Source organism: Peromyscus leucopus, chromosome 10, assembly GCF_004664715.2.
Source record: "Peromyscus leucopus breed LL Stock chromosome 10, UCI_PerLeu_2.1, whole genome shotgun sequence".
Lineage (NCBI taxonomy): Eukaryota > Metazoa > Chordata > Mammalia > Rodentia > Cricetidae > Peromyscus > Peromyscus leucopus.
Window position 1 is genome coordinate 52,672,767 of NC_051071.1, and position 27,998 is coordinate 52,700,764.

Here is a 27,998-nt window from a genome sequence, read left to right on the forward strand (position 1 = left end):
GTGCGGGCGAGCCTCGGCACCGGAGCCCTCCCGGTCCCCAGGGGCGGACGAGCCGGCAGGGGCTCCGGAGATCCGCCGGGCCCAGACCGACCCCCGCGCGGACCCGGCGGCGCGGAGGCCGCACCCTCCTCGGCCCCAGACGCCGGCAGGGCGGAGCCACGCGTCCGAAGCCCCGGCGGCGACGCGCGGCGCGGCGCGGGCCCGCCGCTCAGACGTATGGGGGCTACCCCTGGAGCGGCTGCGCCGCCCGCCCGGGTCAGCGTGGTGCGCATGCGCGGACCCGGCGCCATTTTGGTGGCCGGGCGCGGAGGTGATTCTACACGGAGGGGGAGCGCGGCGGCCGGGGCGGCAGGGGCAGCGCTCGTGTGCTCGGGTCGGAATCACTGAGGGAGGAGGCGGCGGAGGAAGAGGTGGCGGCGGCAGCGGCGGCGGCGGCGGCGGCGGAGGCGGTGGTGGTGGTGGTCGTAGCGGTGGCGGAGGAGGCGGGTACGAATCAGCTGCGGGCAGAGCCATGGCCAACATCGCGGTGCAGCGGATCAAGCGGGAGTTCAAGGAGGTGCTGAAGAGCGAGGAGGTCAGAAATGATCTACCGGACACCCCCTCACCCCACCCCACCCCACCCCACCCCAAGTCGGCCCGGGGCGGGCGGGCGGGGGAGGGGGGCTCCTTCCTCCCGCGACCCCGAGGCCTCGCTGCGGCCGCCGGGGAAGCGGCGGTCTCCCCTCCTCCTTCTCCTGCGCCTGCCGCCTTTCCCTTCCCCTCCCCGGGCCCTGGGCTTAGGCGGTCTCGCGGCCGGCCGGCCTGGGGAGGATCGGGGTTTTGGGGGGCAGATGCCGAGGCGCTGGCCGGGGGGACACGTGAGCTCCGGAGGGGAGCCCCGGGGCGGCGGCAACATCTGGATGTGTGGCTCTGGGGTGGGGACCGAGCCAGGCCGAGGGAAGAAACCCGGGAAGTGGGTTGGGGGAAGGGGAAAGAGAGTAACTAGATCCCCGGCAGCGGCGCACCTCCCAGGCCCCCACTTTTTAGGGGGTACTCCGGGTGTTTATATTGCCTGCCAGGCCTGGGCTGTCTTTTCTTTGAGGAAGGAGCCCAGAGAGTCCTTTAGGTATGGGCTCCCTTACAGTAGAGTGTTGGGGGACCCATGGAGACATAATGGTCAGTATCGTTCTTGGAAGGGGTGTTGAAGCAGTTTACACTACATATCGGAGATTAATTCCAAGTTAGACAATTATCTCTTTTCCACGTACTCCACCAGTAAGTAGGCCTCGTCATTGACATTTAGAGGTTTTTTTTTTCCTGGTGAAAGTCAAGTTGCTTGTTACATTAAGTGGTTTGAACTAGGGAAAATAATGAAGTGGATGAGTTGCATATTCAAAATACTGTTTACCAATATCAGAGTCTCTCCTAGGGCAATGCCTCTGTGACTAGTGTTGTGCTGTGAAACTTCATTATGATGTCCCTCGGAGTTAACTTGAGTCTTACTTTTGAAAAGAGGCCCATTACAAATAAGAGATTTCATCAGATACACATTGTTGTAGCTCATTATTGAGTTAGGTTTGTTCTCACACAAAATAGTATACCACAAAATAGCATATTAAAAAATAAGACTCTTGCTGCCCGTGAGTCCTTCAGAATTTAAATATATTAATGCTGGCCATATTTATTTTTTTTGTGAAATATGGAAAGTAATTTAATAATTTGACTCAGCTGTGCAAGTGATAGTACAATTTTTCAGACCTGAATGAACAAAAATGCCAGATTTTCTGTGATTGAATTAAGCAACAAAATTCTGAAAATAATTATTTTTCTCAAGGTTCACATGCCGTTGTCCAATAAACAGTACTGTTTATGTTTTCCTTATATCTTGGTATTTTGCTAATGTCAGTAACGATTTTTAAAATTAGGCATTTTAAGTATGAGTAATTGTTAGAAATCTTGTATCACTCCAGCATTTGTGCCTCGAGTCTGCAGATAATACTCCAACTTTCCAAGTAGATGTGTAGAAAGTTACTTCAAATTGAAATGACTGTATTAGCAGACTTAGTAAACAGGCTAAGAAATAAGTAGTGATCCGTTTGACATAGCATGAACTCTGACCTCTGTATTCATTTGCCAAAAACTCTGAATGGAAGGATGACTTTGTATTTTTGTGGAACAGTGCAGAACCAGCCTGAGTGTCTGTATTCACATACATCTTAACAGTGACTGTAACTTTTTCTTTAATAAGCAAATGTACTTTGGGGTTGTAGATATGTATTTTTTTTTTTTTTTTTTTTTTGGTTTTTCGAGACAGGGTTTCTCTGTGTAGCTTTGCGCCTTTCCTGGGACTCACTTGGTAGTCCAGGCTGGCCTTGAACTCACAGAGATCCACCTGGCTCTGCCTCCCGAGTGCTGGGATTAAAGGCTGGGATTAAAGGCGTGCGCCACCAACGCCCGGCGTAGAAATGTATTCTTAATGAGAGATAAGAGCTCATTTTGTTGTCAGAGTTATTTGTTCTACAATAAGGTTGTTCAAGTCTTTAGACTTCTAATGCTTTCTTTTATTTAAGTTACTGCCCTGAAAATCCATATGCCCTCTTTGCTTTAAGTGATGTGACTTTCTATTTAAGTGATGGGCTGAGGAGATGGCTCCATGGGAAAAGGAGGCTTGTGGCCAAGCCTGGTGACCTGAGTTTGGTCCCGAGGACCCACATGGTAGAAGGCTGTCCTTTGACCTCTAGACCCACACATGCAAATAAAATAAAAGCTCATTCCCATGTATGAGACTAAAAAGAAAAAATTGTCAGTGTTTCTGAGGAAGGAAAATAGGAAATGTGAACACAAGTTATTCAGGAACAGTGCCTTTATAAGACTACCAGGGAACTTAATCCAGGAAAGTAAACTGCAAAGGATACTAGGAAAAGAGCAGATAAAATTTAATATTGTAAACTGGACATGGTGGCACATGCTGGCCATTAATCCCAATACTGGGAGGCAGAAGCAGGTGGATCTCTGAGTTCAAGGCCAGCCTGGTCTACAGAATGAGTTCCTGGACAGCCAGGGCAGTTGCACAGAGAAACCCTGTCTCAACCAAAAACATTTAATAATGTAGAAAAGCACAACCAACAGATAGTTTTATCTTCAACCAATATTTTATTTCATTGACATTTTAGTATACCCAGTTCCATAGATAGGCTGTATTGATTAATTTTCACCTCAATGAACGACCCCATAGTGCAGTCTATATATTTTCTTTTCTTTTTTTTTCCGGAGCTGAGGACCGAACCCAGGGCCTTGTGCTTGCCAGGCAAGCACTCTACCACTGAGCTAAATCCCCAACCCCTATATATTTTCTTTTTAAGTATATAAAAATATATATCCAGCGGGGTGGTGGAGGCGCACACCTTTAATCCCAGCACTCTGGAGGCAGAGCCAGGCAGATCTCTGTGAGTTCGAGGCCAACCTGGTCTACAGAGCGACGAGATCCAGGTCAGGAACCAAAGCTACAGAGAGAAACCCTGTCTTGAAAAAACAAACAAAACAAAAACAGAAAAAATATATATCTTAATAGCTGATCAAGTAATTATTTCAATATGTGACCTCTTGTAAATCTCCAGTGTACCAGGTTTCATCCATATGCTAGTGTTTAAGAATTTTGGTTTGATCTAATGACTTATTTTTGGCCTATTTTTTAAGTACCTTTGTAAAGATAACTCTTGCCAGAGCATACCTTTAATCCCAGCACTGGAGGTGGGTGGACAGAAGCAGGCAGAACTCTGTGAGTTATATCCAGTATGACCAGGAATACATAGAGAGATTGTGTCTCCAAAAATACAAAGATAGCTTCCATTGATTGAATTCTGGTCATAGGAATTGGCTGGAAGTGGTTATTTGCTGAGTGTATTATTTAAAATATAAGCCCTTAACATACATGTGAAAGACAGAGTCAGGTACTAAGGAGAGACAATCATGTTTGTGTCGGAAGGGGAGGTTTGTATTTGTTATTTTCACAATACAGTGAAAGGATTTATGGGAAATGGTTAAAACTGATTATATATGTGTAGGGGAAGTTGTATGATTGGACATACTATGGACTTTGAGTCATGTGAATGGTACTTAATGAAATAAAGGCAGCATCTATTTTTCATAAAGTACTACTTGGAGATGGGCCTTTTATCAGTTAGATACTCTACAATATGATGGAATTTTAAGTAGTGGTTCAGAGTTGCTCAGAATAGGAAATTTACCTAAAATACATTATAGTTTGTGAGTCAAGTCAGGTGAATTGCCAATTGTGAGGATCAACAGATTAAGCCATGCTTTAGTATATTCATAGGTTGTATTATTGCTTCTAGTTATTGCAGCTGCCATTTACAGAATGCCTCTTCAACTATTGTTTATATATTGCTAATTCTTAGCAACAGGTCTTTGAATTAGATCTCCTATTTTTTAGATGAGAAAATTGAGGTTCAGAGTGTTAAATTATTGTTTACATGACTTTATTGCAAATGTGGCTTTAGAATTTGGATTTGCTTATGTTACTATGCACTACACTATCATGGCTTGGTAAGAATAGGCATACTTTTAACTTTCAAAATTGGGCCCACATTTTATTACTTTTTGGGTTTTTTCAAGACAGGGTTTCTCTATGTAGCTTTGGAGTGTGTCCTGGAACTTGCTTTGTAAACCAGGCTGGCCTCGAACTCACAAGAGATCCATCTGCCTCTGCCTCCTGAGTGCTGAGATTAAAGGTGTGCACCACCACTGCTCAGCCATTTTATTACTTGTAATACTTTGTATTACTTGATAAAGCATTTAAGCACTAGTTAATGTTAGTATAAACTCATTAATTGGTACCTATAATTAAAGGTTTACTTGAATTTCTACATAAAATATTTTTAAATTTGAAGTTTAGTGATATAAAATGCCCTTAAATTGGTATATTTATGCTCATGATACCTGTTGTGTGTGTTTTTTTTTTCAATTCTTAACTATAGTTTGCTGATTTTTTTTCTTTGATTTTTTTTTTTTTTTTTTTTTTTTTTTTTAAAGCAGGGTTTCTCTTTTTAACAGTCCTGGCTGTCTTAGAACTCACTCTCTAGACTAGGCTGGCCCCGAACTCACTGAGATCCGCCTGCCTCTGCCTCCCAAGTGCTGGAATTAAAGGGAATGTTTAAATCTGTGGTATAAGCAAGTTTGTTTCATGAAATTATTGTTGTGTGTTAAGTTTTTCTTTAGTATTTAGTCTTTCATAATTTTAAATTTTATTAAATTTACTATATAGTTGATCTGGCTTGACCTAAATTATCTTATATGCAAGTAGCTTGCAAACTTCTAAACTGTTTTGATTCTGTAGGACATAGTTTCTTTGTTATTTCCTTTTTGATTTCCTTTCCTTTTCTTTTTTTCTTTTTTAAAGACAGGGACTCTCCTCTCTGCAGTTCTGGCTGTTCTTGAATTCACTGCTTAGACCAGGCTGGCCTCAAGTCAGAGCTCCACCTGCCTCTTACTCCTGAATCCTGGGATGAAAGGCATGTGCCATCATACCTCCATAGGATATAATTTCTTAACTCTGGAATTAATGAACTTTTGAGCAGGTTTTTATTTTTAGTTTAAATTGAGTGGCTTTCCATGTATCATGAGGTGTTTATGAGTATCTCCAATGTCTAACATTGGGTGCCCTTACTGCTACTAAATCTACTACCCTTGCCAGTAGTATGAGGTAAATGTCTCTTGACAGCCAGTTGGTAAGACCTACTACTGGAGACAGAACTCCTTTGAAGAACCTATAGGACTGTCTTTTATATACGGTGTGTAGTGTTTATCCAAAGGGTGGTTGATCTTTTGTCTTTTGAACTTTTAAGTTTGTTTTTCTTTTAATTCTTCCCCCTTCTCTTCCCCCTCTTCTCTGTGTGTGTGTGTGTGTGGGGGGGGTCATTGTAAGCAAGTGCTGTACCATTAGGCTAAATCCCACCCTCTCTCTATTTTGATTTAAAGAAAAAGGTAAAGTTACCTACAAAAAACAATATAACTAGAAGTTGAAAAAAATTTTAACAGATTTTCAGTGCTTATGATCAAATGCAGGGCTTTATGTATAGTAGGTAAGTGCTCCACCATTCAGGTATATGTATACCTGAAATATAAGAATTTTTTAAGAGTAGATTTTTATTTTTATTTTTTATTTTTTTCGAGACAAGGTTTGTCTGTGTAGCCCTGGCTGTCTTGGTACTTACTCTGTAGACCAGGCTGGCCTCAAACTCAGATCTGCCTGCCTCTGCCTCCTGAGTGCTGGGACTAAAGACCTGTGCCACCACTGCTCAGCAAGAGTAGAATTTTTCTTCAGTTACATAAGCTACAGCTTTGTGTGGATTGTTTAGTGTGCCTAATGAGGTTCTGGAGTGGCCCGAACACAGCAGTCTTACATACTGGTTTAAAAAACAAAAACCTGTACAAGTGATACTACATTTCTTGTTTTTACTTTATTCTTGTTTTGTTTTGTCATTTATTTATTTTTGTCTTTCGAGACAGGATTTCTTTGTGTAGCGTTGGCTGTCCTAGAACTAGCTCTGTGGACCAACCAGGCTGGCTTCAAAGATCTGCCTGCTCTTGGCTCCCAAGTGTTGGGATTAAAGATGTTTGCTACCACAGCTCTGCTTTTTTTGTTTATTTGTTTTGGGAGACAGAGTCCTTACATAACATAGCCCTGGCTATAACTCACCATGTAGACCAGGCTGGCCTTGAACTCAAAGAAATTGCCTCCCTCTCCCTCCCAAGTGCTGGGACTAAACACATGAACACTATCCTGGCCTTTTACTTTATTCTTAAGAAGATTGTGAGGTTGTCTAGCTTGTGGGATGCTCTAGATTCTATCCTCAGCACTGCAAAAGAGACTTTGGTCTCTGGCAAATGTTGAGATGCATCTTGGCTTCCCTGGCATGTCACTCCTTTGTAGAGCCTATCCTTATTTTCTGTGAATATATTGAGCATACTGATCTTTTTTTAAAACATATTTTTATTATCACTTATTTATGTGTACATGTGTATATATCTGTATATGTGCATGTACCTGAGGTTAGGGCCATCCCCTGGAGCTGGGGTTACAAGCAGTTGTAAGCTGCCTGATGTGGTTGCTGGGAATTGAACTCAGGTCCTCTGCAAGAACAATACATGTTCTTAACCACTGGGCTATCTCTCCAGCCCCCAGAGAATACTGATCTTAACACCTCAAAGACTTACCTGATTAGAACGGTAGAGGAGTACATAAAGGGTAGGTGACAATGCTGGGTCAGGATTGGGAGTACAGTTCAGTGGGACTGTAAGACTATGGCATGTTGTTAGCACTGGGGGGGGGGGCGGCTAGGTGTAAAACATTAAGTGTCATGGGTGTTCTGTGGGTATGAGAATGGAAGAGGTTCATAGGATGGATTCAAAAGAAAAGTTGAGAGGCACTTCAGCTAACTTGTTGGCACAGACAGGTGAGAGAGTGGGTGGGGAAGAGAGATTGATTTATCTATTCAGAACAGAAAGGTCTATAGCTTTTCTGTACTCAGCATAGTTGTGAAATTATGTTCTTTTATTTTTTTGGGAAAGCACCTTTTTCCATATCAAAGCAAAGTAGACATACAGTATGACTGGCACTCAAATCAAGAAGCAGAACATTATCAGTACCATAGGACCCTACCTCCAGTTGTTTTTCTCATTTTGTTTTTAAATCTCACAAGGGGCTTCACTATATGGCCCTCCCTGGTTGACCTGAAACATGCTATGTAGACCTGCTGGTTTTTGTTTTTTTCTTTGTTGTTGGGGTTTTTTTTTTGAGACAGGGTCTCTTTATAGTCTTGGCCACCCTGGAATTTGCTATGTAGAACTCAACAGGTTCTTCTGCCTCTGCCTCCCAGGTGCTGGGATTAAAGGCCTATCTGCCGGTTTTGATTTGAACTCATCGGCTTACTCAGTGATAGGATGAAAGGCATGTGCCACTATGCCCACCTTTTCTGATTTCTTACAGCACAGATTAGTGTGTGTTTGAGTAAAAGACTAGACATGAGTATATACTGTATGATTCAAGTTTGAAGGTTTTTGAAAAATTCCCTTAAAAATTTAAAATTTTCTGTCTGTCATCTGTCTATGCGCATAGATCAGAGGACAACTTTGGAAAGGTGTTTCTGTCCACTGTAGGTTCCAGAAATCAAACTCAGGTCATGAGGCTTGCAGGCCAGTTTTACCTGCTAAGTAAGCTATTTCAGATGGCTCTTCAAAATCTTTTGTTTAAAAAACAAAACAAAACAAAAAAACAAACAAAAAAACTGAAAACCTCCACTCCAGGCTTTTAATGCTAGCATTCACTCCAGTGGTAGAGGCAGGGGGATTGTGAATTGGAGGCCAGCCTGGTCTGCATAGCAAGTTCTAGGAGAGCCAGAGCTGCAGAGAAAGACCCAATCTCAACAGACAAAACCCTCCAGATTTGGTGACGGGAGAAGGAGGGGTTAGGGCCGCCTGAGTTACATCAGACCCTGTCTCAAAAGCCACACAGCAGCAAACCCCAGATAAACCCAAACCACTGTAGGGAATAGTGTCCTAGAAATGGTTAAAATTTGGTGTGTGTATTTAAAGAGCCCAAAGATACCATAATGAATTCCTTACCTGGAAGATTGGAAAACTGCTGAGTGGTGACGGCACACGAGTTTAATCCTAGCACTTGGAAGGCAGAAGCAGGTGGATCTCTGAGTTCGAGGCCAGCCTGGTCTACAGAGCGAGTTCCAGGACAGACAGGCTACACTCAGAAACCCTGTCTTGATTTAAAAAAGAAAAGAGAAAAAAGAAACGAAGAAGAAAAAGATTGGAAAACAGGTCCAAAGAGGTTGGTTGTGGGTCAGTGATACCAAGCTAGTTAATGGTGAATGACACATTTTTGTCTACTCCAAGCACAATATGTCAGTGTTCCATATGAATAGTCTTTTTATAATACTAGTAAATACTGACAAAAGTGCAAAGAGAGTTTTAATATTAGGTATTTGTTTTCCTTTATCCCTCTTTATATGAGAATTGAAACTTGGCCAGGAGTCAGAGATACTTAATTCTTAGATTGTAAAGTGGTAAATTTAGTAATTAAGAGTGTGGGCTTTATAATTCAATTTTAAGTCCTGGTTTTTCTACTGAAGTTCTAGCTCTTTTTTGAGACAAGGTCTCACATGGGGGAGACACACCACATTGAGAGGACAGTACAGTCAGTCTCAGGTGTTGGTCTTACCATTCCTTCTTGTTTGAAACAGGATGTCTCTTTGTTCTTTGTTTTATGAGAAACTGGCTGCCTTGGAAGTTTCTGGGGGATTCTCTGTCTTGGCCCAGATCTCACCTTAGGGACACCGGAAGTGCATTACATGGGCTTTGGAGATTTGAACTCCGGTGCTAACATTTGTGCTTTCCTACTGAGCCGTCTCCTTAGCTCCTCAGTGACTGCTTCTGTGAGTTGACGTCATTGTTTAAATTAAGAGCCTGTCAACATCTCCTAGGGTATATGGCCAGAGAGGAGAATGCATAGGAATATATGGGCTTCAAGGTGTTAATGTCTTTTAGGAGACAGTTTGTAAACTAAGGAAAAGTGTGTATTGAAAATGTCCCTCCTCAGCTGGCCAGTGGTGGCTCACACCTTTAATCCTAGCACTTGGGAGGCAGAGAGGCAGGTAGATCTCTGAGTTTGAGGCCACCTTGGTCTACAAATCAAGTTCCAGGACAGCCAGGACTGTTAAACAGAGAAACCCTGTCTTCAAAAACCAAAAAAAAGAAGAAAAGAAAATGTCCCTCCTTTCTCCACATCTTTTTTTTCTTTCCTTTTTTTTCTCCATTAACTTTTTTTTGGCTAAGCATTCTTTATATATTTGATATTTCCTATTATGTGAGTTTTTTTTTTTATTTACTCTGTGAAAGTATGATAAAAATGCACATAACCCAGGAAAGGGCAAAGCTACACAGAGAAACCCTGTCTCGAAAAACAACAACAAAAAAAAGCACATAGCTCTGGACACAGCTCATTTTTGGGGTACTTGCCTGGTGTGTGCAAGGCTCTGAATTGATCCCAGTACTACCCCCTGGCCCTGGTAAAGCACTAAACAAAGTTTGCTCGCTTAATCACCTTTAGATGTATACTTAAGTGGTGTTAGTACATTTACAGTGTTGTTGTGAAGCCATTACTACCAGTTTTCTCCAGAACTTTCCTTGTCCTGTAAAACTGAAAAGAATCTGCTCAGTAACACTCTACTCTCTCTCACTCTATCCCTGAAGTCACCCCCTTCTCTTTTCTGTTTTTATGAATCTCACTGCTCTTACTATATGTAACTTGCGCACTCTCACTATATGGTTCTTTCATGACTGACTCCGTGTCTTAGTTTTATCCCACCTTTCCTTTATAGATCTCAGGCCAGGGAGATGGCTCAGTGGGTAAAAAAATGCTGGCTGCTTGAGTGTGGAGAGCTGAGTTCTGATGCTTAGCACTCATAAAAGCCAGGTACAGTGGGTACCCTGTGTCCCCAGCACTGGGGAAAGGCTCGCAGAGACAGGCAGGTACCTGGGGCTTGCTGCTTAACCAGTCTAGCTAATATTGCAAGCGCCAGGTTCACTGAGAGACCCTTGGCTCAAAAAAATAAGGTGAGGGGTGGACAGGAAAGCTCAGCAGGTAAAGACTCACTCCTAATCCTGACTACTTGAGTTTGATCCACAGGATCCACATAGTGGATGTAGAGAATTGACTCCTGCAAATTATCTTCTAATCCCCACATGCTTGTTCCATGACACATGCATATCCCTCCTCCAGAAAATAAATAATAAATAAGTAAGTAAGAAAATAAAGAAAAGAAAAGAAGTGGAGGTCTGTAGAGGAACACACCTGATAGTGACTGCTAGTTGCATGTACATTACACAGACACACAAACAATTAAAATAGGGGCTACTGTTATGGCTCAGCTCTTAAGAGTAGTTACAGCTTTTGCAGATTGCCCAGGATTGGTTCTGATGCCCACTTCGGGCTGCTTAGAACCTCCTGTAACTCCAGCTCTAGGGTATCTACTATCTTCTGGCCACTCTGGACACTTCACTCACATGGACCACGAAGACACACACTTGTACATGTATTTAAAAATTAAAAAAGCCAGGTGTAGTGCTGCATGCCTTTAATCCCAGCTTTTGAGAGACAGGCTTGTGGATTTCTGTGAGTTCAAGGCTAGCCTGGTCTATACAGCAAGTTCCAGACCAGCTGGGGCCTTATATCAAAAACACATACATGAAATATAAAAAAGTTAAAAATGATCTTGTGCTGTCATTTTCCCTTATGTTCTTTGCTGCCTATTTCATAGTCGTAACCTTTATAGCTTTCCTAGCCTATTTCGTATCAAGGCTCAGATTTATACTTTTATCCCTGTCTAAACTTCAGACTTTGTATTTCAAAACTTGAACAGTACTGAACTGCTTGCTGTTTAGTTCAGCTGTAGGACCTGGACCAAGTCTTGAGGTACATATTCCCCACCACCACCACGTTTTTTTTATTAGTGTGTTTGTATGTATGTCATGGCAGATGTGGTGTGATTGGAGAACAGCTTGTGGGAGTCACTTCTCTACTTTCACCATGTGGGTTAACCACTGAGCTATCTCACTAGCCCCGTCCCTTATTTAAAAAAGAATTGGGGGTTGGGGGTGATGATCAGAGGGCAACTTGCAGGAGTTGGCTCTGGTCCACCATGTGAATTAATGTGATTGAGCTCAGTTTGCCAGTCTTTTCTTTACCTGTAGATCCATCTTCCTGACTCCAATCCTTTGCTTTTGTTTGTTTGTTTGTTTTGTTGAAACAGGGTCTCTCTACATAGTCCTGGTTGTCCTGGAACTCAATATGTGTATCAGGCTGGCTTCCAACTCACAGAGACCGCCCTCCTGCCTCTGCGTCACAAGTGCTAGGACCACATCCTACCAGTCCTTTGGTTCTGTGACGTCCTTAGGCCAAGTATGGGGCACATGCATATAATCCCAGCACCCAAGAGGTTGAAATCATCAGAACCAGGAGATTAATACCTACCTGAACAAGAAAATGAAATTCTCATTCACAAAAAGAAATAAGTGAAACTTATCCTAAAATATTACCTCTTTTTTTTTCTGAAGACGGGGTCTCATGTAGACTCTGTTGACCTTGAACTTACTGTATAGCCAAGACTGATATTGAATCTCCTTATCCTCTAGCCTCCATTTTCCAGGCACTATGATTACAGGTCATATGTGTCACCATGCCTGGCTAAAAATGCCACTTGATAGTCTCTCTTGAGCCCTGAGTTACTCCTGTTCTCTCCTGTCACTGTCCGATTTCTGCAGTGCACTCAGTGTATTATTAATTGTACTTAGATCTGTACAGTTTTGTAACAGACTTCTAGAAAACTCCTTGACAATTCTTAGAATCCTTTTCTTTTAAGCATCTTGTAGGTTCCTGGAATGTAATAGCTTGGTATTTTAAAGTGTTGTTGCTTCAGATCTTGGATAGGTACACTTTGCTTTTGTGCTCCCCTCTCCACTTATTTTTGAGGCAGGCTCTCTTGTATCCTAGGCTGGCTTCAAACTGGATATGTAGCTGAGGATGACCTTGAACTTCAATCCTTCTGCCTATTCAAGTGTTAGGAGTACAGTTATACACCACCACATCTGTTTATGGGGTACAGGGATTGAACCATAGGATTTTGTCGTGCTCAGCAAATGTTCTACCAGCTGAGCTACATCCTAACCCTACTGGGATTTTTTTTTAAAAAACGAAAAGCTTCCCCCTCCCCTTTAGGGTTTCTCTGTAGCTCTGGCTGTCCTGGAATTTGCTCTGTAGACCAGGCTGCCAGATCTGTCTGTCTCTGCTTCTGCCTCCGGAATGCTGGGATTAAAGGTGTGTGCCACCACCTAAAGTAGATCTTTTAAAGAAACATATGTATATCATATGTATATGTGTATGTATGTATGTGTATATGTGTGTATGCCTGAGCAGGCCAGAAGAGCACATCAGATCCTCTAGAGCTGAAGTTGCAGGCCATTGTGAGCCCCTAATAGGGGTGCTGAGAAGTGAACTGGCCCTCTGACAGAGCAGCATGCTCTCTTAATCATTTGAATCATCTCTCTAGCTTCTCCTGTCCATTTTTATGTACTTCCTTCTCCCAAATGATGACTGGGTTGTTTTCTAGATTTCTTTGTTTCACGTTGTGTGTTGAGATTGTCTTACTCATCTGTGAGTTATCTTGTTCAATGCTGTTCTTAATGCACGTTCTTTAATGCTGTTCTTTTTTTTTCTTTTTTCTTTTGGTTTTTTCGAGACAGGATTTCTCTGTGTAGCTTCCGGAGCCTGTTCTGGAACTCACTTTGTAGACCAGGCTGGCCTCGAACTCACAGAGATCCACCTGCCTCTGCCTTCCGAGTGCTGGGATTAAAGGCGTGCGCCACCACTGCAAAAACAGTCATTACTGTTAACCACTGAACAATCTCTTCAGTCCCTAGGATAAAAAAAGTTCAGAGCACTTTCTACTTAGTTATTTCCAGTTTATTGCTGAGAATTTTGAGAGTATATATGAGTGGTATATACTGATTTCTTACTATGTTTTTGGATGTAGTTTAGGTGTTTTTTTCTTTATAAATTTCTTAGGTGTTTTTTAAATAAATATTTGTTTTATATGTAAATGTTTTCTGTAGTTGGATTTTTCTTTGAGCCACCAGCTCACAAATAACGACATGGAGACTTCTTATTAATTATGAAAGCTCAGCCTTAGCTTAGGCTTGTTCCTAACTAGTTCTTATAACTTAAATTAATCTGTATATTTTAATCTATGTTCTGCTGTGTGGCTTATTACCTCATCTCTCCATACTGCCCATGCTGCCTCTTCTGCATCTGGCTATGGACTCTGCCTCTTTTCTTCCCATAGTCCTCTCTGTGCCTGGAAGTCCTGCCTAGCTGTTGGCTGTTCAGCTTTTTATTACATCAGTCACAGCAATACCTTTTCACACAGTATATGAATATCCCACAACAGTCTTCATTCACTCATTCTTTCGAATGAGAACAGGCTTACAATTTAGCCTCAGCCTCTTGAAGGCTGGGATTACAGGATTATGCCATGCCTGCTTTCTAAATTAACCGAAGTGCTCCCCTAAGCCATCTCTGCTTCCATGCAAACCTAGTGCCTTATATATGCCTGGCATGTTTGTAGTACTCAGTTATATCCTCAGCCCTCGGTGGTAATTATGTCAGACCTCATCCCCATGCAAGGTATACTGCAGCCCTGGCTGGCCTGGAGCTCAATATATATAGAACAGGCCTTGAACTCTCTGACGCCTGCCTCTTCCTGGAGTGTTGAGATTAAAGGTGTGTGCCACCATGCCCAGCTGTGAGGCCTTTTTAAAAAATGTCTCTGGATTTGGTCATACTTTTTTGTCCTAAGATGTTTACTTTGTGAGGTGCTGTACTATCCTCCATGTGCCTGCATGAGAATGTGCCAGGTGTGATTTCACTTCTTTAGTCCCAGGACTTGGGAGGCAGAAGTAGGTGGATCTCTGAGTTCCAGGCCAGCCTTGGCTATAGAGACAGGACAGCCACGGTTACACAGAGAAACCCTGTTTCAAAACACCAAAACAAACAAACATACATTCACACAAACAAACCCCTGGTGATGTGTCATCGAGGGTGGAGACCTAGCTCATTGACACTCCGCTCTGTTGTTCCAGCACCTTGTGGCTAAGTAGGAGGCACTTGTTCCTGAGTAAGTTGAAAGATTTTGGGGAGCTTATCCCAACCATCATGAAAGTAATACATTTTGTTCTGCTTCTGAGACTAGAAGTGTAAAATTGTTAAAGATGGTGTCCAGGTCAAGTTGTATATTTATTCCATATAAGGGTGACTAGTTGAGTCCTCTATTTAGAAAATGAATGTCCAGGTCAAAAACTAGGAAGCTAGTTTTTGATAGTCAGAAGGAAGTTATTTTGGGTTTATTTTGTTGTTTTCTCCTGTGAAGATCTCAAGGGGCATCTATGTAGTATATATGACATCATCTGTATTCCTGTGGGTTCGTTTGTTTATCTTCATATTTTCATTTATTCAGCAGATATTTATTGAATACTGCTTAGATGGTTAATAAAATAGACATTGTCACTGCTTTACTAAGTAGATTTGGGCATACCAAGGCGGTGAGATACTGAACAGCTAATTTTAAGTGTGTGTGTATAGCTTAAAGGAAGCTGTAAGGTTGAGTAATTCAATTTAACCTCAGGGAGAGAGTTCCTTGGGAATAACCCTTATACAGCCATATTTGGGGAAATTTGAATAAACTTAGTTATATGTCACGAGGATCAACTTTGGAAAGCTGATAGTCATAACAACTACAGATGGAAAAAAGTCAGTGATCTTTTCCTTTTCTTCCTTTCCCCACCCCTTTTGAGACAGGGTCTCATAAGTTCCAGACCCTGGCTGGTCTGGAACTTGCTATGTAGACAAGCAGGCTGTAGACAGAGATCTGCTTGCCTCTACCTCCTGAGATTAAAAGCATGTGCTCACCTTGCCCAGCTTAATCACTTTTCTTAGTTTTTGTAAATATAAAAGTTACAGTTTGCTTTAGATAGATAGTAAAGGTTGCTACATCTACCTTGTGTCTTGAGACAAGGCTTTATACCCCAGGCCACCCTAACTTCACTGTGTAGCTGAGGATGACCTTGAATTTCTCCTTCCACTTTCCAAGTGCTAAGCATCACCATGTCTTTTTAAATTTCAAGACAGGGTTTTCCTGTGTAGCCCTGGCTGTCCTGGATATACCTCTGTAGGCCAGGCTGGCCTTGAACTTACAAGATCCACCTGCCTTTGCCTCCTGAGTGCTGGGATTAAAGGTGTGTGCCACCACATCTGGCCTGTTTTTCTTTTCTTTTTTAGTGTTTTGAGACACTAGCAGTGGTAGGCCTTGGTAGTCTTACTACATAGCCCTTGGACTTGAAACTGTTGAGATCAGTACTCAGAGAAGGAATGGGTTCTGTTTAAATAACTAAAACATAGCTAGGAGTTTGTGGGTAGTGGTGAAGATGAACTTGGAAAGGGTGGTAGGATCCAAATCAACTTAAAATGTTTTAAGAGAGGAATTTGGGTTTTAAGTGACCACTGAAACCATTGGCCAGTTTAAAGGAAAAGACAAAGTTTGGGTGGTGGTTTTGTGTGTGTGTGTGGGGTGGTGGTGGTGGTGGAGGTGGGGACATTTGAGGAAAAAGGATCTAGAGCAGTGGTTCTCACCCTTCCCAATGCTTCGGCCCTCTAATACAGTCCCTCATGGTGTGGTGACCCTCAACCATAAAATTATTTTGTTGCTACTTCCTAACTAATTTGGCTGTTGTTATGAATTGTAATGTAAATGTCTGCTGGCGTGACCCACAGGTTGAGATCTGCTGCTCTGGAGGTTTGTTTCTGAATCTAACAAACAAGATAGTGGTCAATAATTTAGACAAGTAGGGAAGTCTGAAGGTGGTGTTCCAGGTGACTTTAGCATTACAGATGGAAAATCCTTTAGATTTATGAGATAGGGTCCAGCTATGTGTGTGGCCTGACAGTTTCTTCCAACCTTGACCTTCCTGTCTCAGTGCTGCTGGGGTTACAGGAAGACATCAGCATGCCCAGCTAATAGACGGCTTCTCATGTTCAACTAATAGTCCTTAAGGATGTGCCTTTTGTTTTTAAATTCTCAAAACGGTTGTCCAGACAGCACATCTGAAGTTCAGCAGGGAAGGACATAAGACAGCTGAGCTGGCCTCCCTCATACAGCTTTCTCAGAAGTTCTTGAAAAGAACTTTTGCTTTTTACTGCTTAAAAACCTTTTTACTGACTTAAAGAAGATTAAGAAATGTAATCTAGGGTTGGTGACATGTTTTATCAGGTAAAGAAAGGTGCCTGCTGCCAAGCCTAATGACCTGAGTTTGATCCCTGGGACTCACACGATGGGAGGGGGGACCACTTACTACAAATTGTCTTATCTTCTCCACATGTCCCCCACCCCATGCACAGAGAAATAAAAATGTTCAAAAGTGTATTTTGGTGGAACACATCGATTTCCAGTTAAAACCATTGTTTCAGTAGTGAAAAAAGAAAAGGAAATTGTCTGTTCTTGAGTCAGGTCTCGCTGTGTAGACTGGCTGGCCTTGAATTCCAGATCTTCCTGCCTGTCTCAAGTGTTGTCACCACAGGTTTATGCCACCCTATCAAGTTGAGACAGGAAATTCAATAGCTTGCTGTGGAGAAAGGGTAGGGAAAAAAACTCAGGCTGATCACGTGGACAAGAGAGGGTAGTGAATTGGGTTAGAGTTGAGTGGGAGCTGAAGAGTCGTGTAGTGCTGGGATGTACTCCAAAGGTGCAGACAACACAATCCCATGGGTTAGCTAGCAAAACACTTTGGTTTTAGTAATTAGTGGTGAGGCTCATTTTTGAGATAGGAGAGATGGAAAAGAGCACAAATTTTGCTATGTCCATTTTTAGGTTTATGTTGATGGAAATAACAAGCAAGCGGTTGAGTTTATGAGTCTGGAGGCAAGATCTGGAGAGAGATTTGACATAGGTCAGCTAAGCAGCTAAGCATTTAAAGTCTCAACTGGGAAATCTTAGGGAGGAAATTGCCTAAAATACAGATTTTGGGATGAAGTTCTGGTCTTTTGTTTTCAGCCTTTTGTACATACTGAAATTGAAACTGAGGACAACTAACAAAAGATAAAGTGAGTTAATACTTGTGTTAAGAAAAGCAGAAGTGCATGGTGTCACTAAAGCCAAGAAAAGGAGTGTTTGGAAGAAATTGGCCTGTTAGGCTGCTAAAAGGAAAAGACCCTTGAATTTTCAACACAATTACCATTGGTGTCCTTGCTGGAGTTTTTATTGGAAAGGTGAAGACAGAAATCTGTTTGGAATGGGTTACTAAAAGATGAGGTGAGAATGTAACATTAGGAGTTTAGTTTAACAGGAGAGGAGAGAGGAGAGGCCATAAAGAGCTGGGGAAGCCAGGCTTGAGGGAGCTTTGAAAAGAACTGGCAGATAATGGAGGGAATTGTATGTTGGTGGGTAGGAGAATTTGAGTATGCTAGAGAGTAATCAGATTTTTTTTTCTCCAACAATATTATTAGGAAGTCTTTGAAAAAGAAGAGGGAGGGGTAGGGTGGTGTGCATAACAAAGTGAGAAGATTAATCTTGAATAGAAAGAGACACTCAGCATAGTGTTAAGTTTCAGTTGGGATTTTTGGTGTGCACTTTAACGGACCAATTAACAGTGATTGAAGTCATCAGAGTGTTGATGTTGGGATGAAGCCAGCTTGTTGGGTTTGCAGTGCTGAAGAAAGTGAACTTAATTTAAGGCATATGGGAATCTGGGAACAATGAAATAATTTGGGGGAAGGTATAATTTTTGTTGATTAAAAATCAAGGTTATCATAAAAATAAGGGTTTGAAGCAGGGCCTTGATGACGTACACTTTTAATCCCAGCACTCCGGAGGCAGAGGCAGGTGGATCTGAGGCCAGCCTGGTCTAAAGAGCGAGTTTCAGGATAGCCAGGGCCGTTATACAGAGAAACCCTGTCTCCGGGAAAACAAACAAACAACAAAAACAGTAGAAGAATGAGGGTTTGCAGTTTATTAATATTTGCCAGGAACACAGTCCTGTCTACTTGCTTTTTGTGAGGATTAAAAAAATTTACGGATGGTGCTGGAGAGAGATCTCAGTAGCTAAGAGCATTAGTTACTTTTGCCAAGGACCTGGGTTTGAATCCCAGCACCTGTGTGGTGGCTCATGACTAACTATCCAGTTCCAAAGGATCTGGTGCCCTCTTCTGACCTCTGCGGGCACAGGACATGTACTTGGTGCACATGCAGCCATGTAAGCAAAACACTCACACATATACAATTTTAAAACCTTTCTTTTGTACAAAAAGATGATGAAAGTAAGCTATATACAGCTTTTCATCTAACTAGATCAGTGGTTCTCAACCTTCCTGATGCTGTGACCTGTAATACAGTTTCTCATGTTGTGGTGACTTCCCCAACCTAAAGTTATTTTCGCTGCTACTTCATAACTGTAATTTTGCTACTGTTACGAATCTTAAAAAAAAAAAAAAGATTTATTATGTATACAGTGTTCTGCCCACATGCCAGAAGAGGGCGCCAGGTCTCTTTATAGATGGTTGGGAGCCACTGTGTGGTTGCTGGGAATTGAACTCAGGACCTCTGGAAGAACAGCCAGTGCTCTTAACCACTGAGCCATCTCTCCAGCCCCTGTTACGAATCTTAATGTAAATATCTGATATGCAAGATATCTGATCGGTCATCCCTGTGAAAAGGTTGTTGGACCCCCAAAGGGGTTGCAACACACAGTTGAGAACCACTGTACAAGATTGTTGCTGATGCTGGCCAGTATCACTCTTGTTACTGGTGGTCCTGGAGATTGAACACAGGGCTTCTCCCATGCTAGGCAAGTGCAGTGCCACAGAGCTACATCCACCCCCATCCCTCTTTTAGTTAGACACAAGCTCTCACTAAGTGGATCAGGGTGGTTTTGAACTTAACCCCCTTGCCTCAACTTCCTGAGTAGGTAGGATTACCAGTTCTAGCTTCTTTGTTTTCTTTCTTTTCCTTCTCCTTTTCCAAAAAAATGAAATACATTTTTTGTTTTGTTATGCTTGCATGTGTGTTTGTTCACCACATGTGTGCCTGGTGCCCATGGGGACCAGAAGGGTACATGGGATCTCCTGGACTGGAGTTACAGATAGCTATGAGCTGCTATGTGGGTACTTGGAATTAAGACTGTGTCCTTTGGAAAACCACTGAGACATCTGTCCAACAGGGTCCCCCTCCCCCATTTAATCAAAGTAGATTCTTAGTATGCTGTCTTTTTCCCCTTAATGTATGTACTTTCTTTGTTACATTAAGCAGTCCTTTTTAAGGACTGTAGGAACTGAAATTTAAACATGTTTTAGTATTTTCCCACTATACTGTACAATGCTGAATGGGATGTCTTTACAGAATTGAGTTTATTTCCCTAAGCTAAGTTTTTTTTTTTCCCCTCTAATGATTTATTTATTTGCATGGTGTTTGCCTACATGTGTGTCTGTGTAAGGGTGTTGGATCCCCTGGAACTGGAATTACAACTGTGAACTGCCATGTGGGTGTTGGGAATTGAACCCCGGTCCTCTGGAAGAGCAGCCAGTGCTCTTAACTGCTGGAGCCATCTCTCCAGCCCCTAAACCAAGCTTTTTGAAAGGGGGATTGTAATCTACTCAACCATTAGTAAAATCGTGAGGTAGCCTAGTTCATCAAATTCATACCAATTCCTATTGTGTGTGTGTGTGTGTGTGTGTGTGTGTGTATTTAAGACAGAATTTTCAATCGCCGGGCGGTGGTGGCGCACGCCTTTAATCCCAGCACTCGGGAGGCGGAGGCAGGCGGATCTCTGTGAGTTCTAGGCCAGCCTGGGCTACCAAGTGAGCTCCAGGAAAGGCGCAAAGCTACGCAGAGAAACCCTGTCTCGAAGAAAAAAAAAAAAAAAAAGACAGAATTTTCACTGTGTAGGTCAAGTTGGCCTTGAATTTATCTGTCCTCCTGCTTTAGGATCATAGGTCTGTGCTACCAAACCAAGCTCTGCAGCCTCTTCAGATTTTTTAAACTGGGTCTTATTATGTTGCCCTGGCTCTCCTGGAACTCACTCTATAGATCAGGCTGGCCTTGGACTTTGAGATTCGCCTGCCTGCTGGGACTAAAGGTGTGTGCCACCACTGCCCAGCAAGTAATGATTTTCTTTTTCTCCCCGCTCCCCATCCCCCCCTGTTTTTTGAGACAGGGTTTCTCTGTGTAGCTTTGGACCCTGTCCTGGAACTCACTCTGTTGCCCAGGCTGGCCTTACAGAGATCCTCCTGGCTCTGTCTCCCAAGTGCTGGGATTTAAAGGTATGTGCCACCAACTCCGGGCAATAATGATTTAAGAATTTATTGATCTAGAATTCTGGAATCAAGAAAATTGTATCAGGTATGATGGTGCATACTTTTAATCCTATTTTCTGGGATGCAGAAGCATAAGGGTCCCAAGTTAAAGGCTAACTTAGCGAGACTCTGTCACAAAATAGAAAATGGCTCTGGGGGAGTCATCTCAGTGTAGTACTTTTGCCCAACACATTAGGCTGTACCTTCAGCATGATAGTTACTCTAGTGCTAAAAATGTCCCCCTTCCATTTTTTTATTACTCTTGGTCAGTTTATATTGTCAGAATCAAACTACAGTAGACTGCTGACTCAAATTTATTTCTTAAAGTCTGAGAACAAGATCTCAGAGTTTCTTAGAAGTTTGAAACAAGATGCCCCTGGTAAGGACCCTCTTGGCTTGTAGTTGTCCGCCTTTAGGTTTGTCCTTATTTGGAGAGGGGAGAGTAAGCTCTTGGTTTCTCTTGTAAAGGTAATCCCCAGTATTGCCAAAAATCCAGGGCTGCTACACAGAGAATATGTGTTGGGTGTGTACACTTTTTTTTAACTTAACAATTTATAAACCTTTAGGGACTGTCTTAGTCAGTGTTCTGTTGCTGTGAAGAAACAACACAGTAAGCAGCTCTTAGAAGAGGTTTTCCCCCTAAGTGGTTAAGAGCACTTGTTGCTCTTTTAGAGGACCTGGGTTTAGCCCCTAGCACCCACGTGGTGGCTCACCACCATCTGTAACCATCCAGTGCCCTCTTTTGACCTCTTTGGGCATTAGGCAAGCCCATGGTGCACAGACAAGCATGTTGGCAAAACCCTCCTACCCATAAAATCAAATGAGTGGTGTAAGTGGTACTCTCCTATGGTATTACCATAAGTCATTTCAAGTCTCCTTGAACTTCTTCTAATTGTGACCTATTACCCAAGTACATAAGTATACAGAATAGGTATAATAATCAAACATTTACATTTTAGAAATGAGACCCTGACTAAAAAGAAAACCCACAACCAAAACTGATCAACAAAACAAAACAAACAAAAGACCCCCAAGACAAGAGTATCACAAAGCAGTAAAGTGTGGTAGCACACACAATTAGTCCCAGTATGAGAAGCCGAGGCAGGTAGGTCTCTGAGTTCAAGGCCAGCCTGGTCTACAGAGACATGGAGGGCTACACAGAGAAGTCCTGCCTCAAAAAACAAAAGAACAATAACAAAAACCCCAACCAAACAAAACACCACCAAAGCATGTGCCCCCATGCTTCGATTGAGCAGCAAGGACTTTTACCCATGACTGGTCTTGTCTTTACCCACACACCTTTGTTTTCTTGTTAAGGAGGAGGTGGCCTCAGCATCTTGCTTTACAGTCCTGGCTGTCCTTTTATTTCCAATGATGCCTCTGTCTCTGCTTTGAGATTTTATGCTTATTTGATTAAGGGTTAGTCAGTGTTGACTCTTTGCTGTGTGTGTGTCTGCAGATGTCAGGATAAGATTTTCTCTCATGTGTTGTTTTTGTCTCATCATCATCTTTGGAGTTCCTTAGACTGTTCTTTTGTTTGTTTTGTTTTGTTTTTGAGACAGGTTTTCTCTGTGTAACCCTGGCTGGCCTGCAACTCAGAGATCCACTTGCCTCTGGTTCCTAAGTACTGGGACCAAAGGCATGTGCCACCACCGCCCAGTGTTTATACCGTTCTTAATAAGTTAGAGGTATGTAAGCTGTTGTCACACAGGAGCCTACTGATGGTGAGGTGTTCTGGGGGAGAACTGCTCTGTCATTCTGTGGATGGGTTTCAGTCTTGACTGAAGCTGTGTACCTCGCTTGTTACCTTTCCTAGTGCTGCTTTTTACCCTCTTTAGGTAAGACTGGAAGGCTAGAATTGGCCGTAGTTGGGTATTTTTCTTGCCTCTGGGCAGACTGGTGCAATGTTTCTCTTGATGGTGGATCTTGTTTAAGGACAGAATACTGTGGACTTAGAATATAGCCACCTTTTTCTTCCCCTGCTGGAGTTCTTTTCATATGTCATTTCGAGGACCAGTGTTTGAGGAAAAGACAGATAACTTGGAAACTTCCTAGGAGTTTTTAATTGCTCATACTTTTGCTCACTTATGCCTCCAGTAATGCATCCATCACTGTAGAGCTACAAATTGGTGTGACTTCCCACAGAGAACATCATGAGATTGTGCTCTGTTAATTTGTGATCTCTATTTTTCTGCTTCTCCAGTTTGAGGGACAGCAATTTGCTCTGTGCCTTGTGCTGTTGACTTTCATTTTGTTGAGCTTGTTGCTGTTTCCTTTTTGAGGGGCTGAGGATTGAACCAGAGGGTTTTGTGCATATGTAGATCCCACTCCCATTCCTGTGCTTGTCTTCTAGTGGGCATGATGACTTCCAAACATTTTAGGTCAGAAGACACAGCACATGGACAGTGTGAGAACATGTATGCACACAAAAGGAACCCAGGGGACAATCTAGGTATCAGTCTTTAGGTTTTTATGTATTTATTTTGGAGACAAGGCCTACCGTTGGATAAGAAGTTGGTAAGTGCCTAGGCGGGGTGGCCTGTGAACTGGAGGGAGCTACTCACCTCTGCCTCCCCAGTGCTGGGAGTATGACTCACCTTGTCCATCATTATCACGTTTGTTTGTTTGAAGTCCTTGAACTTCTAAGGCAAGCCCTTTACAGACTGAACTGTCTCTCCATCCTCTCTTGGTTTACTTTTATTCCAGTGTCTCTGTTGGTTTATTCCTTTGAATTATGTGATAATCCTTGAAGCTATCCTTCAGTTGTTGGATTTTGAGATTATTTTCTTTTTGTTATTATTTTTTCTGCTGTGATTTGCATAATTATTACAGCTTTTTAAAAAACTGTAATGAATGATATTTTAGCTGTTTTATAGGACTGGGAATGTTGGATTAAATAGGGCAACTAATTTTATAGTGTTATAGTTCACCATATTACTTGATTTTGTTTTTTAAAATTTTTAAATTTTTAAGTATTTTATATGTAGGAGTGTTTGCTTGAATGTATGTATGTATGTATGTATGTATGTATGTATGTATGTATGTATGTATGTGTACCAATCCTCTGGAACTGGAGTTACAGATGGGTGTGAAAACCACCACACTGTGGGTGCTGGGAACCGAACATGGAGAGAATCAAGTGTTATCAAGTGTTATATCTCTGAGCCATTTTGCCAGTCCCTTTTGTGTGTTTTTGTTTTGTCTGTTTTTATTTTTTAAATTTAGAAAATGTTTTGAGACAGGGTTTCTCTGTGTAACAGCCCTGACTGTCCTGGAACTTTCTTTGTAGCCCAGGCTGGCCTCACAGAGATCCACCTGGCTCTCGTGAGCCACCACTGCCCGGTACAACTTGTTCTTTATAATAGGTTTGCCTGTCCTCACTTGCCTACCATGTCTTATTCCCTTAGTTTCATATCAACTCTTCTTTGGGAATATTACATGCCTCATGCTTCAGAATTAAAAGTGGATTTGTTTAGGGACTATAGGTGTTATTCTTGTAGAATTCCTGTTATCATGATCAAGAACCCCAGCACCAAAAACCACACCAAAACAAAAAATTGATATAAAAATCGTGGCTTATTCCTAAGTCATTGGGATTAGTAAATGAGAGGTAAGCAATGTGTGCTGTGGAATTGTGTATTACACTTTAAGAAAATGATGGTGAGTGGAAAACGGAGACCATGTCTGCTCCAAGGTATGGTGGAGGAGGGGGTTTATTGTAGACACGATGGACCTGGAAGGGTCCGGCTGAACGTCACCAGTAGATTGAACCAGGCCATGAGATGAAAGGGGGTGGAGAGAGAGCGAGCAAGAGAAGGGAGGGGCAAGAGGAGAGGCCGCCAAGAAACCAGGAAGGCACACAGCCAAAATATTGTTGTATAGGGAAGAGAAGGTGGGGGAAGGGAAGCGAAGCCCAGCTCCTGGGAGGGAGAGGTTTAGGGTAGGGATCAGGTGAGACTTGTTGGGAGGAGCCACAGGTCCTGAGTGAGACTTGTCCTGGCTTTCTTTGAAACATAACAAATGGTAGCTGCTAAGCTTGTGGAGAGTCATATCCTTCTCTTCCCTTTTTCTTGCCTCGGTTTGCTGGTGCGCTTCCTCTTCCTCTCAGACAGGTTCTCATTCCGTAGCTGAGGCTGGCATAGAATTCACCGTCCAGCACAGTGTGGCTTCAGCTGACCAGCAGTACTCACTCTTGTGCCAGCTTCCCGAGTGCTTGGGATTGTGAGTGGGAACTAGCCTGCCCATCTTAAGTTAGTAATCCCTTTATTTTATTTCTTAGCTTTTTTTTTTTTTTTTCCTTTCAAGACAGGGTTTCTCTTTGTAACAGCCTTGACTGCCTGGAACCTGTTTTGTAGACCAGGCTGGGATTAAAGGCATTTGTCACCAACACTTGGTTTAAATTAATAATTTTTTTATATCAGGGCTGGAGGGATGTAACTCAGTGGTAGAATGTTACCTACCGCTCTAGTTGGCGTGAACCTTCAGAGAATGTAGCCTAAAAATAGGTGGATTTAAGTCTCATGAAATAGCCACCTTTATTCAGGACAGTTTATATTCTGAGGGTATTTGGAGGGTCAAGCAAGGTCATTTTAGCAAAGTTCACATGAATTCAAGCTTTATGCAGTCACTAGGACAACCTCTGCTTGGAAACATTATCTGAATAATAAACGTAACATCATAGGTAATCTGAAGTAAACCCACTCTTATTTACCACACCTGGGAGGGGCACAAAAGCATATTCCAAGAACAACTCATGTATTGGAGGAACAGAGGTCTTTCTTAGAAACTCTCAGAATTTTCACACAGCTTCATTCATAGACTTGTGTTCTGACAGGAGTACTGGACTCCCATGCCCATATAGTTGTGTCTCCCTCCCTCTCTTCCATCCTCCCTTTTATTCATTTATTCATTCATTCATTCGTTCGTTCGTTCTTTTGTTTAATTTTATTTTTTAAGACAAGGTTTCTCTGTACCGTTGGCTGACCTTTGTAGACCAGGCTGGCCTTGAACTCAGAGATACATTTACCTCTGCCTCCCATGTGCTAAGATTAAAGGCAAGCACCACCTCGTTTGGCCTCTTGTTTTTATTGTATGTGTATACCTGTTTTGCCTGCAGGTATGTGTGCGCACCACCTGCACAGCTGGTGATGTTAAGGTTCCTGGAACTCGAGTTAGAGACAGTTGAGAGACACCCTCTGGATGCTGGGAACTGTGTTCTTAACCCTGAGCTATCTCTCCAGCAGCATATCCCAACCCCCTTTTAAGATCTCTGTCCATGCAGTTCATCTGGGTGGGAATTTGATGTGTAGGTAGACCAGGCTGGCCCTGAACTTAAGGTGATCCTTATACTTCGGCATCCTTAATGCTTAGGATTATAAATATGTACTACCTTGTCAGCTTGATATTTAGCTTAAAATTTCATTTTAGAATAAATGCAAGCAAGGTGTATTTGAAAATTTTTACTTTTAAAAAATAAAAAATGGGGCTAGAGAGGTAGCTTAGTAGTTAATAGCACGTGCTCTTTCAATTCTCTGCACCTACATGATGTCTCACCCTGTAATTCTATTCCAGGGGATCCAGTGGCCTCTTTTGACCTCCATGGGCACCAGACAAGCAAGTGGTGCACAGGCATTTATGTACTCATAGTACCCATACTCATAATAACAAATACAGTACTTATGGGCTAGTGATGTATCTCAGCTAGGTAGAGTGCTTACCCTAGCATTTGCAAAGCCTTGCTTTCATCCTCAATACCACGTGTGCATGGTGGCACATAATCAGAATCCCAGCACTTAGTAGGCTGAAGCAAAAGATTGCCACAGGTTTGAGGTTGGCCTGGTCTGCATAGAGAGACTGAAAGAACAGTGATAGCACACATTGCTACTTACACTTAGCAGTGCTGTGTCAAGGATTGCTTTCTGTACTGTTTTTTTTCCTTATCCCTGAAAATGTATTAGACGTTTCTCAACCCTTTTTTGAGGATAAGGGAAGGGTGGTGTTAGCTTTAAGTTACAGCCATGCTCTGTATACCTATTCCCAGCCTAGAACTACATTGCATTTTACATGTTTTTTACCATCTTAATTTTACATTTGTGTGTACATGCACATGTGGGTGCAGGGAGATTAAAGGACAGCTTGTCTTGATGTGTGGGTTGTTGGTTCTCCTACCACATGGGTTCTAGAAATTGTCACTGTTGGTGTCAACTCCCTTTACTTAGTGAACCATGTGGCTGGCCTTCTTTTCCTTTTTCCTCCAGTTTCTTTCCCTCGATTTCCTCCTTTTGAGACAAAGTCTCATGTAGTCTATCTAGGCTGGCATCAGATTTGCTGTGTAGCGGAGGATGACCTTCAATTTCTGATATTTCTCCTTCCACCTCCCTAGTTTTGGGGTCACAAGTCCAGCCAGGATTTCATGCCTTCTAGGCACCCTTACCAACTGATTCTGCACTTTCTCGTTAGTAGTAATGTTCACCTAGCTTCATACAGATTATCTTCAATGTTCTATGCTGCTTTGCTCTATTTTAATAATTACATTGTTTACTAGGGGCTGTGTCTTTTACTCATCCCTCCCCCTGCTTTTTGCTGTCCTGGGACTTGCTATGTAGCTTCAAACTCAAGAGGTGCCTGGCCATCTATTTTGTGCTTAAGCATTAGTAATGCTTTGTAGATCCAAAGGAGAATCAGAAGAACTCCTGCCTTGTGCTGAACTATTAGAAGATGGTTATAGAAAAACAAATTTGCAGTTATCCTCACTAAAGTTGAAGTGCCCAAATACCACACTTCAGGGGTTTGTGTAAATGCTGCAGCCTCTGACTGATGTACTCTTCATAGGTAACATGTTGTTTTTCATTTTTAGAATACCATATATTAGTCTGGTAGCAGAACTGAGAAGTAAGTTGTAAAATAAGGTTTTGTAGCTGGGTGGTGGTGGTGCATGCTTTTAATCCTAGCACTCGGAGGCAGAGGCAGGCAGATCTCTGAGTTGGAGGCCAGCCTGGTCTACAGATCGAGTTCCAGGACAGCCAGGACTGTTACACAG

The 27,998-nt window shown here is 42.4% G+C and overlaps 1 protein-coding gene across 2 annotated transcripts in view; it reads left to right on the forward strand.

The window, feature by feature from the left end:
• Nucleotides 1-448: 448 nt before the first annotated feature.
• Nucleotides 449-27,998, forward strand: part of Ube2k (ubiquitin conjugating enzyme E2 K) — a 63,081-nt gene continuing 35,531 nt past the window's right edge. The window contains exon 1 of one of the 2 annotated variants that reach the window (XM_028882240.2): nt 449-574. In XM_028882240.2, coding sequence (XP_028738073.1) covers nt 512-574 — 63 coding nt within the window. In that variant the 5' untranslated portion in view covers nt 449-511. The remainder of the gene's footprint in view (nt 575-27,998) is intronic. The other variant, XM_028882241.2, reaches the window with a different exon arrangement.